Here is a 16,699-nt window from a genome sequence, read left to right as displayed (position 1 = left end):
GCTCTAACTTTCCTAGTACTGGATTGAATATTGGCATCTTCCTTTCTTTTGCGCCCTCTACCTTGTTGTCCAAATTTTGTCTTGTGCTCAGCAACTATGTCTAAATGTATCAAAGGGGCTCGTTCTTTCTTGAATTTATTCTTCAAACTTTCTAACAGTGATGGCTGTCATTTATAGGATAACATACAGATATAAAGAAAGAAATGTATTTTTAAAACATGAAAATATAAATTTAGAAATCTATAAGTGTGTGTGTATATATATGTATACACACACACTTGACACATGCCTGTCGAAAACTGTTTAGAATAGCCCCTGATGTATGTATGTTTGTATGTATACATACATATATATATATATATATATATATATATATATATATATATATATATATATATATATATATATATATATATATATATATATATATATATATTTATATATTCATTGCCTGTTCTCCCTAAATCAGTCCTTAAATGTACTACTCCTTGTGGGCTCTTCTTGTGGGATTTACTTGATGTATGTACACTCTGCTTTGTCAATTAATAAATTAATAAAAAAAATAATAACAATTATAAAAAAAAAAAACCTACACAGACACCTAACTGATTTGGAGAAGAATTATTTCTTGATGGAAAATCACTGAAGTAGGGATATTTACTCTGAATGGACGCAAGCACATCTGAATATTGAGTACTTGAGGGGTACCTATAGAAAACTCTTGAAGATTAGTTATGACAAAAATTTTAGTTGTAAAAACTTGGTAAATTTTAGGGAAAAAGCTTGATGCTTACATGGTATATTTACTTATATCATCATATAAACATTGCAAAAGCTGGTTCCTGCAACTGTTTCTATGAAACTGAAGAAAGCAACCATCTTTGGCATCTAGTGCTGCATTAACTGATGGGGGCAAAATAGGAATTTGATAGCGCAATGGCCATGGCTTCATTGTTCTAATCAATGACTGGACGTTGTTTAAATCATTACATTGTACCATTGGTTGTGAGTCATTCATAACTTCTAAATTACTAAAAAAAAATTGTCTATTTTAATCAACTTGGAAGAATAATTACAACCTAGGAAATAGGAACAAACATCAATCACAACAATTAGGGTGCATCCAACTCCACATAATTGCAAAAATAGATCTGTCTCTTTTCTTAACACTTTCTATTGGTTCTCACAAGCAACTCTGCTAAATAATTTTAAAATTAAATAAGATTGTGGGGGGGGGGGGGGGGGCAGCAAAGTCCTAAAATTAGCAACAAGACCCTTGTGAGAAGCAATAGAAAAATTTTAGGAATAAAGACAGATCTATTTTTGAAAGTATAGGGTGTTGGATGCACTATAACAACAATTTATCAAGTACAAATTAAAAAAAGTAAAATAATAGTTATCAAGTTGTTAACTCACTTAAAATTATTGATTGGTGGTGGTGCAGATGGAGTTTAAAGGTTGTTAATTATCTCCAATAGCATGACTTGTTTACGCATTGTCTGGCATAATCTTGACACCATTGACTCTGTTAACGACACCAAAGTTTTTCTATCAATATCTTCCTCTACAATGAAATTCTTGTATAAATTGTTACATATGTGTTATTATTCTAATGTAACTTTATACTAAATTTATTTTGGGCACCACATTACTGGTCATCACACTCAAATGATATACTTATAGAACAATCACATAAATTGTAGTATCAATAAACAATTTAGAAAACACTAGCTTTGATAACAAGCATAAGATTAACAACAACCTAGTAAAATCACATTGTTGCCAGTTAACTCAAAAAATAACTGACTGTCAATGACATGCAAAGAATTGAGAGTTGGTCAAGTTTAATTTCAATAATATTTTATTCAAATTTGTATATAAAAAATTCTAGCTGATTTGTAAATATCTGGAAGATATTTACAAATCATCCAACTACAATGAGTAATTTAAAAAATGGGGATTCCCGCTATTTACAATATTCTAATTATATTTATTATATTTACTAATTAATTTAATAGAATTTAAATGAAATTAATTTAAAGTTAAAGCTAAAAGTAAAATAACTAAAAAATGTAAACACCAGAGTAAAACTTTATTACACAAGCAACAAAGTTGTTAAAATAAAAATAGATATTATAAAAAAGAACAGTATCTAAGTGTAATATAAGAGCAACTATCTTGCAATACATAAACGTCAAGTAATTGGTGATCACAAACATCTGATGGAAAGCACAGTGTCAATGTTTCTTCTTCTTTAACTCTAAATGCATGCAAGTGTTCAGAGTATTTATCACAAACAAGCAATTTGCCAAAAAATACCCAGTGATGTCAAAATCTTATTATATGATAAATTTTGAAAAACAATGGAATTTCTTCAGCATGTAAAGTTAAAATTACTGTATCATTAACATGATACTGGATTCCATTACTAACAAAAGTACTACACTTCCAGACTGTTTCTTTATTATCCGTAACAATGCAACCAAAATTAGTCAGTAGTTTTTCTTGAATGCAAGCTGCTAAACTATCAAATGTTATAGAACAAAGATTATAAGTTTTCTCGCTTTCATGAAAATAATCTAATGATGCTATCTCCCAACATTGCCGCAACTGATGTCGTTTTGCAAGTGAGTAAGCAATGTTTTTAAAATTTCGAATTGTAGAAGCCAACTTTTTAAAATATAAACGCTTTGCTTCAAAACGCATACACCATAAATATCGTAGTGGCCCATAATCATTAATAAGTCTAGTGTAATGAAGCATAAAATAAAACGTGGGTGTAAAATTATTTGGAAAATATTCAACAAAATTCTGCAAAAAGTGCTCTACTAAAAATTGCACATATGGCAATACAGCCTTGGAAATTTTTAGAGCAAAAATGTAATCAGCTATTTCTTGGAGCTGTAGATACAACAACCAGTACGTATTAGACTCTGACACATGATTGCCAATCATAAATGGCAACAAACGAAAGATACTTTTTATTCATTTGCTGTATAGAAATTACCTTCTCTTCTTTAAGTTTTAATAACAATAAACTGATTAATTGTGGAATTGTACCTTCCATCATATCATGCATTATGTCAGGTGGAAAAGATTGTGAAATGTTAAAATAAGGTAAATCTAAAAAAGGGCAATGTCTTTCAACACCATACATACTTGAAGAAATCTTACCAGGACCTAAAATAGCTTCCAGGTGGCATAGATACATTTCATGAGTGCGAATTGTTGTATCAAACTCTGACTTCGTATTCAAACAAAAACTTTGTTTTTGTTTGAATACGAAGTCATACACTGACGACAAAAAAGACCCGAATTAAAAACCCAACGAAAACCAGCAACTGCATGCGACAACATATTATCTGCTGAGATTGTTGCCAAACCTCCAAATAATTGTATTGGCTGCCCATCAACAATAACTGACGTCATTTTTTAATGTTATTAAATCTTGAATTAACGGTTTTAATATTTCTTTGTATGTTTTATGTTTCTTAATTAATTTTTCTTTTACAAGAATACATATATAAATATTTTGAAGCCTTGAGATGTATTTTTCTTCGATATTGCCAAGATAAAAGTAAAATGCACAAATTTTGTGCACTGTGCAATGAGCACCAATAGGATTGCAAACCTCGAATTCATCAATATAAAAATGAAGTCTTAAAGCATATTTGTCATTTTTAAAAACATTATGATTATTACAAATAAAACCATCTGAATATGAATAAAGTAAATATGTTTTATTAGAATGGTCATTTTCTAAATTTCGTTTAATAGAACTTCATACTTCTTCTTTTTCAATTAACTTTTTAAGCAATGGTAATATAGGAACATACTGAAAAGTTTCTTTTTTTATATTTTGTTTTTACTGAAAGTTTCATTATTAATGACATTTTCAATATTAGCTGAGTTTTTTTCAATATCATTTATACAACACAAATTTATTTCAATTGGTAAAATAAGGCCTAATTTAGACTTACTAAAAGCAATAATTTTCTTTCTAGAATTGACAACAGATAAAGCTTGATCTTAAAGCAAATGACTGTTCAATGGTTCATCTAAATTGTCAGTAGATACAAAGTTTTTGCATAATTGCTCTTTTAATATTGTACAGAAACTGTTATTATAATATGTTAAAAAAGATTGAACTTCATTTGCCACATCATCTTGGACAACAGATGGCATGGAGTGTTTCTCTGCTATTCCAACAATAAACATAGCAAAATGATTCTGCAAACTGCTTAGTAACTTGTCTAATGGGGAAATAGATAAATTAGCTTGAAATATATCTAAATTATTGTTAGCTATACCAACTACTAAGTCATCAGAGTTGCTTTCGTCAATAAAATTTTCTGAAATTTGGCTTTCCAATACTTCAAAAGTGGAAACATTAAACTCATTTATAGTTGCTTGAGAATTATAATAAGTAGAACTATGCTTATTTCGCATGTGCTCACGTAAACATTTGACAGATTTGTAAGAAGCAGTACAGCCATCAATATTATAAACTACAACATAGCCAGCTGTATGTTCATGCATAATATGCATATGTTCTAAATACTTTTGCATTGAATATTTACAAACACCACATGTAGAACATGTAAAGCAAACAACATTATTTTTTGCTGCCATATTTTTTGAATTCAAAAAACTAAATTAAGGAAAAAAAGAAATAATAATTATTAAAAAATTCATAGTATTAGAATTGACTGACAAAAAAATGAAAATTCTAACCAATTATTTTATTTCTAAGTTCTGGGAGTCCATTTACTTCTAAGTATAAGCAAACATCTTCAACGCTCCAATTCAAATATTCTCCCATTTAATAAATGTAACAAGGGATTCTATAATATAGACTATATATGTTGATGTGTATGCTATATTAGTTATATAAATATATGTATATAACAAAAAATAACTTTCTTGAGGAAATCAAACCAGATTTTTAAAAAAAGCTTAAAAACCCTACTTTTTTTAAATAAACAAACATGCGGATATCAAAATATGAGGAGGCTGAATAAGTGCGAATTTGATAACTGCGAATCTGCATAAGTGCGAAGCAGTTGCAAAGACTGGCATAAAGCTTGGTTTCCAATAATTGTAGAAATGTTGTACAACTGTTGTACAACAATAATGCTTTATAATGGAAACATTTTCTTGCGTAAGTTGCACAACTAAACGTCGGTTGTACAACAAAATTTATGTTGTAAAACAAAGGTTGCGGAAATAGAATCAAACCAATCTCGGCAACAATTGTTGTACAACATAAACGCACAACTGTTGCACAACATTTCTACAACTATTGGAAACCATGCTTTAGTGCGAACTGGCACAAGCGCGAACTGGCATAAGTGCGCCAAAAGAATTTGCAAACATTGGCATAAGTGCGAACTGGCATAAGTGCGAACTGGCACTTATGCCAGTTCGCACTTATGCCAATTTTAACTTATGCCGTTTTTAAGGGTCCAACAAAAACGTTTTTTATTGGTATTTTGAACGTCCATATGAAGCGATGAACGGGCGTTTTTCTGAAAACGTTATTTATTGTTTTTTATTATGTCTAAATGAAACGTTTTATCGTTTTTAACGGTTTCCTAACAACCTCTTTTTTAAGTATAACTAAATTAGGTATATAACTTATATTATACCGAAAAAAGACCACGACTGCCTTATCGTTTTTTTAAAAACGTTTTTAAAAAACGATAAGACAGTTGGCAATTTTTAAAAAACGAGGACTTTTTTTTTTAAGTCGGAAAAAGTTGTAATGGCACCCCCCCCCCCTTCCCTACTTGACTCCTACTTGCGCCGGTTACGCGAAATAGATTAACTCCCCAAAAAGTTAACTCCCGGTTAAAACATTTTAACTCCCCGGTTAATCTATTTCGAAATAAATTAACCCCGGGAGTTAAATTATTTTAAAATATAGCGAAATGGATTAACCTGGGGCTTAAGTATTTCTAACCCCTACTGAAATAAATTAACCCCCTATAATACGTGTTTTAAATAATTTTTAAACTTATAATTATATCTACAAAATTGTGCAAGTATTCTATTTTAAAATTTTTTTAAAATATATTTAGTATTATATATATTAAAATATATAATATATAAATATTTAGTAAGCGTTGAATAAAGTTACTTTATAACTGTTATATTATATATAAAAAGGAGATCAAAACAATAGTATTAGTAGAATAATAGTATTAGTAGAAGTTTTGATCTACTATTACTATTGTTTTGATACTAATACTTCAAAACCATTCTCTTTTGCTAATGATAATGTTTAAGGTTATAGTGTTTATATCTATACTATAGTATAGTATAGTAACTATACTATACTCTCTCTCTCTCTCTCTCTCTCTCTCTCTCTCTCTCTCTCTCTCTCTCTCTCTCTCTCTCCTCTATCTCCTCTCTCCTCTCTCTCCTCTCTCCTCTCTCTCCTCTCTCTCTCTATATATATATATATATATATATATATATATATATATATATATATATATATATATATATATATATATATATATATATATATATATATATATATATATATATATATATATTTGTGTGTGTGTATATATTAATATATACTAGTTAGCTATATAAACTCTTTTATATATGTATATATATATATATAAGTATATATATATATCATATATATATATATTTATATATATATATATATATATATATATATATATATATATATATATATATATGTATAAATATACATATATTAATATATACTAGTTAGCTATATAAACTCTATTAATATATATATATATATATATATATATTTATATATATATAGATATATATATATATATATATATATATATATATATATATATTTATATATATAGATATATAGATACATATTGTGTATTTATATATTGTTATTATATTTTTTCTTTGATAGAGAAAAAATTATTATTTTGTGCATACAGTTACCTAATATGGTTAGAAAATACAAATGTCTAACTCATCGACAATCCTGGGAAGAAAATTCAATGAAAGCAGCTATTGAATAAGTAATAAAGAAGGAAATGGGGTATAAGAAGGCATCGTTAATGTTTTGTATCCCAACAACGACACTTCGAGATAAAATAAAAAGACTTCAGCAAGGGTGTGTAGAACTAAGTAGTTGTGCAGTAAAAAAACTTGGGAATTTTAAATCAGTTTTTAACCTTAAGCATGAGTAAGAGATAGCTAAATACCTAATTTTTCTAGAGAGTTGCTTGTTTCCAGTTACAATTTTTACAAGATTTGAGAGAATTGGCATTTCAGCTAGCTGAAAAGAACAAGAGCTTTAACAAAAAAACAGGAATGGCAGGCTACCAGTGGGCAGAAAGCATTTTAAAATGCAATCCTGGTTTTTCTGTGCGTATGCAAGAGGGAACTTCTGGAGCTAGACCAATGGGATTTAACCGACCTGTTGTGAATAAAGTTTTTGAACTATTGACTAAAAGCATAGATGAAAATAACATAACTCCAAATAATATATATAATGTTAACGAGACAGGAATTTCTTCACTACCAAAAAAAGTGTCAAAAGTAATTGCGAAGATGGGTAAAAAACAAGTTGGAACTCTAACATCAGCTGAACGAGGGAAAATCATAACAATCAAAATGTGTATGAGTGCCTCTGGTATATACGTGCCCCCCTGATTATTTTCCCCCATGTTAGAGCTCCCAAGAATGTTAATATTATCGAAAAATAGTACTCCTCCGGGTACTATTGCATCATATCACCCTAGTTGTTAGATGCAAACAAATATATTTTTGAAGTGGTTTGACCATTTTCTGTCCTTTGTAATGCCATCCAAAAAAAGGCCTGTACTGCTATTATAAGATGTTCATGCAACACATACAAAAAATATGGAGTTCATAATGAAAGCACGTGAAAATTGTGTTACTGTTATTTGTTTTCCACCACATTGTTCACACCATCTGCAGCCACTAGATGTCTCCTTCATGGCACCATTTAGTAGCAACTATTCGAGCGAAGTTTGTATTTGGCTGCTTACACATTATCCTAGAGTTGTGATCAAATATCGCATTCCAGAACTATTTGGAATAGCTTATATGAAATCTGCTAACATGTTGACGGCTGTAAATTGTTTTAGAAAGACTGGAATAAGTCCACTTAATCATGGATTCAGCAATACCAAATCTAACTACCAAGTCTCAAACACAAACTATTTCACTGCAAGAATTATCCCTGACATCTTCCTCTGAATCAGAAACTTCGTCTTCGTCAACTATGGCTTCTATCACAATTGCTTCACCTGCAGAAATTGTAAGTATTTCAAATGAGAAAACTCAGCAAACTCGCAAACAATGCCAAAAGGGCAAAACAGCAATACTCACCAGTTTACCATGTAAAGCGGAACTGGCAAAAAAGATGGTTATAAAAACTAAAAAAAGAAAAAACGCTCAAACAGTTGACAAGACTGTAGAAACAAAAAATGATACACCTGCAGAAATTGTACCACGAAAAGTGTACCCCCAGCAATTTTTGTGATTTTTGTTTAATAACATTTTCAAAAACTGTTGCAATTTTTTCTAAATTTGCTAATATTAAAAGCTTTTTTTTGTTGTTGTTGTTTGTTGAAATACACTAATAAAAAAACACAGGTCGTTTTTATTTTCATATTTCATTAATCTAAACCTTACGGGGGCTGTTATGACCCCACTTCCCTATATATATATATATATATATATATATATATATATATATATATATATATATATATATATATATATATAGATATATATATATAATATATATATATACATAGATATATATATATATATATATATATATATATATATATATATATATATATATATACATAGATATATATATACTATATATATATATATATATATATATATATATTATATATATATATATATATATATATATATATATATATATATATATATATATATAGATATATATAGATATATATATATATAGATATATCGATATATATAGATATATATAGATATATATATATATATATTTTTTAAACATCTTCGCTTCCAACAAGCCACTAATTAAAGTTGGAAATATATATATATATATATATGTATATATTATATATATATATACTATATATTATATATATATATATATATATATATATATATATATATATATATATATATATATATATATATATATATATATATATATATATATATATATATATATATATATAGATATATATATATATATATATATATAATTTAGATTATTCACCTCCCCAAGGCCCGAGGAGGGCCACTACAGTCGAGGAGGCTGCTCATTTTTTTGTGTTTTTTCGTTTTTTTTTTATTGTTTTTTTTAGTTGTTATTCGTGGTACAACCCTCTCTCAACTCTTTTAACTCCGAAACACGAACCTTGCCGAGCAAGACTGCTGCGCGGAGAAACTATGTTGAGCGCGGTACTTCCAGGGACGTGTGGGAGTCGAACTCCGAACCACCACAGCATATACACTGCCGCCCACGGAAGTTAGGACAGGATATTTTTTCGAAAAAGCAAAATTAATATATAATTACGTTATAGAATTTTTAATTTATATTAATAAAAATTACATTTTTTATACATTTTCAATATAAAATGTATTATTAGTCAGTTTTATGTAATACAAATGTACAAAAACCATTATAATAATTAAATTTTTTATTCGTCACAAAAACCACCCTTTAATTTAATAACTGCTTTAACTATTCTCGGCATTCTTTCAATTAATTTTCTGATTGTTTCTTTTTGAATATTATTCCATTCCTGTTCTATAATGTTCCATAAATGAGATTTTGATGTTGGACATACAGTTCTAATTTTTCTATCCAGTTCATCCCATAGTAACTCAATGGGGTTGAGGTCTGGGCTTTGGGGAGGCCAGGTCATTACACGTAATGCATTTTCAGCTTTTTTTGATTCTAAATAATTTCTACATAATAATGCAGTATGTTTAGGGTCATTATCAAGCATCAGAATAATATTATATCCGATTAATCGAAGTCCCGAAGGGATTGCACTCGTTTCCAGGATATCTCTATAATTTTCTGCTCTCAATATACCATCGATTTTATGCAAATATCCCACTCTATCCAGAGAGAAACAACCCCAAACTATCACAGAGGCTTCACCATGTTTTACTGTTGGAACCAGACATTGAGTTAGTATTTTTTCTTCAGCAGATCTTCTAACGCAAACTCTTCGCTTATTTCCGAAAACTTCAAATTTTGACTCATCGGTCCAGAGTACTTGTTTCCATTCATCCATCGTCCAATTTTTGTGGAGCTGTGCCCAACGGAATCTCTTCTTTCGATTAACTTTTCGTAGATATGGATTTCGGATAGCAACACGACCATGCAAATTAGCTTTTTGCAATATTCGTTTGATTGTACAGACAGAAACTTTTTTTTCTCGATTACAGTTGAAAATAGCTGTTATTTGTGGAGCAGTTAACATTCGATTACGCTTACTGATGATTTTTATACGTCGGTCATCAGTTTTTGTTGTTATGCGAGAAGGACCTGGACGATTTCTTTCTTCCAAACTTCCAGATTCTCAATATCAATGAATCGTATAGCTAACTGTTGATTTACTCAGATTTAATTTTTCAGCTATTTTTCTAACTGTATAGCCTTCTTGAAGCAAAGTGAGTATTGCTGTCCTTTTTTCAACACTTATTAACTTACCTTTAGGCATATTTTTTTCAATATTTTGAATTTACACTAAAAAAATAATTATTAATTTTACCTTTGAACTTCTGCACTTGAAATTTTTAAAACACTAACACAAAATACACAAAATATCTGCAAAAACACAGTAAACAATAGTAATACTTGTTAAATGACAAACTTAAAAGATTTGAGTTGATAATGTAAAATACAGGTTCATACGTGACCTTTAATATGTTTCTGCGTTCTCTGTTTATTTATTTAAAATGATGAGACTTTTACTTGTGAGTAAAATTTATGTTATTTTAAATGTTAGTTATTTTAATATATTTACATTAAAATAACTTAATTTAGAATTTTTTTGATACAAATTTTATTTAACTTGATTTATTTTTATATAAACATAAATTTTACTAATATAAGTAAATAATTTTATAACGTAATTACTTTTTAATATTGTTCGTTTGAAAAAATATTTTTTGTCCTAGCTTCCGTGAGCGGCAGTTAATATATATATATATATATATATATATATATATATATATATATATATATATATATATATATATATATATATATATATATATATATATATATATATATATATATATATATTAGGGTGCGGTTGTGCCTCTCTATAGGGGCACAACCGTTTTTTTTTGCTAAGTCTAATTTTTGTGATATAACATTTTCAAAAACCGTTTTATTTTTTTCTTAATTGCAGCTATTTAGAGCTTAATGATGTGTTTATCGAAATACTCTGTTAAAAAAACGCACGCCGTTTTATTTTCATACTCCATTAATCTAAACGTTACGGGAGCTGTTGTGCCCCCACTTCTCCTATATATATATATATATATATATATATATATATATATATATATATATATATATATATATATATATATATATATATATATATATATATATATATATATATATATATATATATATAGTTCTATAGTTTGTTGGCTTTAGGAAGAGCGGAAGGAAAAAAGTGATTCTTACGCCAACACATACGTCACTTTTAATTACTTTTGACTTTCGTCCAACATTTCCGTGTTGGACGAAAGTAAAAACCATTAATTTAATTACAAATTAATCGTTTTTTAAAAAAACCACAAAAACGCAAATTTAATTGACCAGAATGTTTTTAAAAACATTCTGAATGTTTTTATAACATTTTGAATGTTTTTAACAATATAAACAATGTTTTTATTTTAATTTTTTTTAATAAAATGTTTTTATTTTTATTTTTTTAATAAAATGTTTTTATTTTTATTTTTTTTACTGTAAATCATGCGCGGAGTGTTGCTACATCGACTATCTTATAGCCTGACTCGCAAGGGAGTGCTGCTACATCGACTGACAAATAGCCTGACTCGCAAGGGAGTGCTGCTACATCGACTGACAAATAGCCTGACTCGCAAGGGAGTGCTGCTACATCGACTGACAAATAGCCTGACCCGCAAGGGAGTGCTGCTACATCGACTGAGGGTTTGGTTGGGGCAGGCAGTCTATCATTATTAAAAAAAAAAAATTCCGGTCTTGCATTTTAATTTTTACTTTTTGTCAACAAAATATCGAAAAAACTTTCGGACAACATCTCAGGGTTCTATATATATATATATATATATATATATATATATGTATATATATATTTATATATAAAAATATATATATATATATATATATATATATATATATATATATATATATATATATATATATATATATATATATATATATATATATATATATATATATATGTATATATATATATTTATATGTATATATATATATATATATATATATATATATATATATATATATGTATGTATATATATATATGTATATATATATATATATATATATATATATGTATATATATATGTATATATATATATATATATATATATATATATATATATATATATATATATATTGCCACTATTAATATATGATATTATAATAGTAGAAATGTAATTTATACCCATATCAATAACTAAATAACAGATTTAAAAACAACACATTTTGAAAACATCAAGTTAAAACTTTTATTGTAATTCGTATAAGTTGTTCCAAGGGAGTTAATATATTATGGGGAGTTAATTTGTTTCGCCGACAGGGGTTAATTTATTTCAAGGGGAGTTAATCTATTTCGAAATAGATTAACTCCCCGGGTAATTTTTTACGCAACGGGAGTTAATTTATTATGGGGGTTAATTTATTTCATGACACCGGCCCTATATATATATATCTATATATATATATATATATACATACATATATAATTATATGTATACATATATATATATATATATATATATATATATATATATTTATATATATATATATATATATATATATATATATATATATATATATATATATATATATATCGTTTGATTTAGTGTTGTATTATAATAATACAAAACTCTTGTTCGTTTAAAAGTGCTCAATATTTAGGAAATTTATTTTGGTTATATATAAATTTCTAAACAGAGCGATTTATAATTATAGTTAAAAACGATAAAGAAAAAACTTTTTTTTTTTAGAGGAGAAAACCTACTAAATACAAGAAGCGAAATAATATCGAAGTGCAGGCACAAAAATAAGTTCCTTATCTCCTCTTTTGATACCGAAGATTGATCCTGGTTGGTTTACGTCACGTTTACGTCACGTTATACTAAATTTACATATACGTTAAAATTGTGTTTCCATGGAGTCATTAGAACTCACGCCACCGTAATTCTAATTGTAATTTAACGTTTAATTTTTAATTTTGTAATATATGGCTGATGATTGCCGTTAGGCATGAAACTTAAAGTTCCATAATAAAAAGTTTTTTCTTTATCGTTTTTAACTATAATTATATATATATATATATAATATATATATATATATATATATATATATATATATATATATATATATATATATATATATATATATATATAGATATATATATATATATCTATATATATATATATCTATATATATATATATATATATATATATATATATATATATATATATATATATATAAATATATATATATATATATATATATATATATATATATATATATATATATATATATATATATATATATATATATATATATATATATATATATATATATATATATATATATATATATATATATATATATATATATATATATATATAGGAAAACATCATAGCAAAACATCAAGAGATGGTTGCACGAAAAGAATGAATCTCTTTGACATAAAATTTATTAATCTATTTTTAGTATTTTAATTGTTTATCTATACTTAATTTTAGTACATAGTATATAAAGAATAAAATATTTTGTATTATAACATTATCTTATACAGGTAAAAGGATCTCAGAATGATAAATATTTTTTAAAGTTAAGACAAAATAATTGGGCAGCCACTTAGTTTTTACTTTTAAGAGTTGACAAAATACTCCTGTTAAAATGCTAAAAAGGTTCAGTTTTTTTGGGTACCATTTTCATGTCTTTAGATTTCATAAGTCTATTTAGGATATACCTTTTTTCAATAGGGACCTCAGAATGTTAGGTTAAATTATAGGTTGTACTGCTTCCAATTTTGGTTAGAAAATCTTAAATTTCTTCATAAAATCATTATTTTGATTGCTGAGTCTATTTTTAAATGTTTTGTTCACATACCGTTTTTACTCTTTATATACCACTTCAAAATGCTAGGTTAAGGAACCTTAGAATGCTTGGTGAATAAAACTTAAATAAAAAAAAAATGAAAAGTTATTTTTATTCAATTTCTTCTTGACGTTATTAAACGAGTATTTTGCCTACAGTATACATCTGTATAGATCTACTGTCAAAACTCTTTAAAAACATACTTTAGTCTGTTTTCTTTGTTTGCTTAAAAAAATAAAGTTTGTTTACTAAAGTAAAGTGCGAGTAAAAAAATGTGTTTTGATATTCCACTCCCAGTGGGCACGCAGACGTCCATAAGACGTCGATGGACGTCCAAAATTGGACGAACGGACGTCCATAAGACGAATAAATGAAACGACACTCGTCCGTCCGTTTCGGACGTCTAAAATTAGACGAACGGAAGTCTATTTTGGACATCCATAAGGCGTCCAATAGACGACTAAATGAAACGGCATTCGTCCGTCCATTTTGGACGTCTCTAGACATCCATGGACGTCTGAAATATTTTTCAAAATATGTCTAACTAGATAGATTAGTCTAATTAGATATATATGTGTGTCTAGATAAAACTATATCTTTGACAGTGTGTGTGTGTGTGTGTGTGTGTGTGTGTGTGTGTGTGTGTGTGTGTGTGTGTGTGTGTGTGTGTGTGTGTGTGTATATATATATATATATATATATATATATATATATATATATATATATATATATATCATTTTAAAAATTCTGATCAGAATTTCAAATGCTAATAAAAAAGGTGTGCTAAACAGAAAACAACTAAAATTTGTAAAAATTATTTACTTTCAAAATGATAAATATACAAAGCAACAATTTTATGTTGCTTCCACTTCATGAACTTCAACATCGTTAACTATTTTTACTTGCGGCAACGCGCGCTTTAATAAATCGCCAAGAAGGGCTTCGATAGTTGCGGCATCATAACCGGTTCTTTCGGATACAAAGCCTTCTAAACAAGCAAAAAAGTAAATTGCAATTGTTAGTCTTCTGAACACAGAAATGATTTTTATATAAACAATTTTTTATTTTTTTATGTAAATAAAAAATTAACTGTTTTTTTTATTCAACTTAGGAATGCACAATACAATTTGCCTAACCTCTAATACACTTAAGCTTGCCTTTTAATCCATCTTTACTAATTAAGTTTTGGACTTGTGGCACCATTAACTGGTTTAAAACATTTTTGACAGTTTTGCGTGCTGTTGCACCACCAATGGCTTTGATTTGAGTGATCTGAAAAATGGTTAAATCTAATAAGTTCTAAAACCTAATACCGTAAAAAATTATATTGCAACTTTACATTTTCACAAACACGATATTCTAACGTTACAAGAAACATTACTTGAATCATCAGAAGGAGCATAATAGATTCCTATTTCATTAGAGTTGACCACAAATAACATACAACTACGTTGTATGTTATTTGTGGTCATCACCTATTTTAATAATATATAGAATATACTCCTGGAAAGTTTAATGTTTTTACCTTGTTTTTCATAGCACTAGAACTTGCTCTGAGAATTTCCTCCTCTTCATTAAAACACCTAATATCTCTGCGTGGGATTGTAATTATGGCACCCACATCATTAGCAACACTTTTTTGCTGTGTTTCCATGTTGTCCAATCGCTCCATAATTTTAAGCTGATTTTGCTGCTACAAATCTAGTTTCATTAGCATGGCATCTGAAACTCTAAATACAAATTCTTTATTGATGATTGTTGGAAATCTTCATTTAATTTTGGCTGTATTACACAGCCCACTTAACTTTTTTTCATGGAGATATAAGTGGCACATCCAATTGAATTGGTGATGAAGAACCAGATGATGTGCACTTAAAGCATGCAAATTTGGACTAGGAACTCGTTCCTTTGGGTTGAGCATATTTGAAACTATAAAATCAAAAAACATACAATTAAAAACAAAATAATGCCAGAACACAAAAATTGAATGCCCAACATATTAAAGCTAAGATACATATTGTATCATAAATTGAATTGGTCTCATTTGATCAATTTCCACTTTTTTCTTTTAACTATATTAATTTCTCCGAGGTCCAGGGGCCACTACCTTTTAATTTTTATAAATTCCTTATCTTAAGCCTATAGTTGTGAAACAAACCTTGAAAAAATAACCTTGTTAAACAAAGAAATTTATTTACATAAGCAAGTTTATGAAAAGTATTTAACTTTGACAATTTGTATAACAGTATAACATATGACAAAAAATAATGCAAACAGTTTTTAAACAAAGCAATAGATACACTTACCAGGGCAATCATCATTTTCATCTTCAGTTA

At 27.5% G+C, this 16,699-nt stretch overlaps 2 protein-coding genes across 3 annotated transcripts in view; both read right to left on the bottom strand.

The window, feature by feature from the left end:
• LOC136079743 (sterile alpha motif domain-containing protein 3-like) overlaps nucleotides 1–5,251 on the bottom strand; it is a 7,084-nt gene extending 1,833 nt beyond the window's left edge. The window contains exons 1-5 of one of the 2 annotated variants that reach the window (XM_065796028.1): nucleotides 4,735–5,251; nucleotides 1,417–4,651; nucleotides 795–1,031; nucleotides 594–708; nucleotides 1–164 (exon numbers count right to left, since the gene is read on the bottom strand). The exon at nucleotides 1–164 is cut by the window's left edge and continues 4 nt beyond it. In XM_065796028.1, the coding sequence (XP_065652100.1) occupies nucleotides 1–164; nucleotides 594–708; nucleotides 795–1,018 (503 nt within the window). In that variant the 5' untranslated portion in view covers nucleotides 1,019–1,031; nucleotides 1,417–4,651; nucleotides 4,735–5,251. Of the gene's footprint in view, nucleotides 709–794; nucleotides 1,032–1,416; nucleotides 4,652–4,734 lie in introns of both variants that reach the window. The other variant, XM_065796027.1, reaches the window with a different exon arrangement.
• A 9,918-nt stretch (nucleotides 5,252–15,169) lies between these two features.
• On the bottom strand, nucleotides 15,170–16,175 carry LOC136079742 (uncharacterized). Its single transcript, XM_065796026.1, has 3 exons — nucleotides 15,889–16,175; nucleotides 15,500–15,635; nucleotides 15,170–15,351 (listed from the first exon to the last, which is right to left on the bottom strand). The coding sequence occupies exons 1-3, from the start codon at nucleotides 16,033–16,035 to the stop codon at nucleotides 15,218–15,220; spliced, it is 417 nt and encodes a 138-aa protein (XP_065652098.1). The 5' UTR covers nucleotides 16,036–16,175; the 3' UTR covers nucleotides 15,170–15,217.
• Nucleotides 16,176–16,699: the final 524 nt, after the last annotated feature.

This window comes from Hydra vulgaris, chromosome 04, assembly GCF_038396675.1.
Source record: "Hydra vulgaris chromosome 04, alternate assembly HydraT2T_AEP".
NCBI lineage: Eukaryota > Metazoa > Cnidaria > Hydrozoa > Anthoathecata > Hydridae > Hydra > Hydra vulgaris.
Note: the sequence above shows the minus strand (reverse complement) of the source record. Positions and strands in the feature narration are given on the sequence as shown.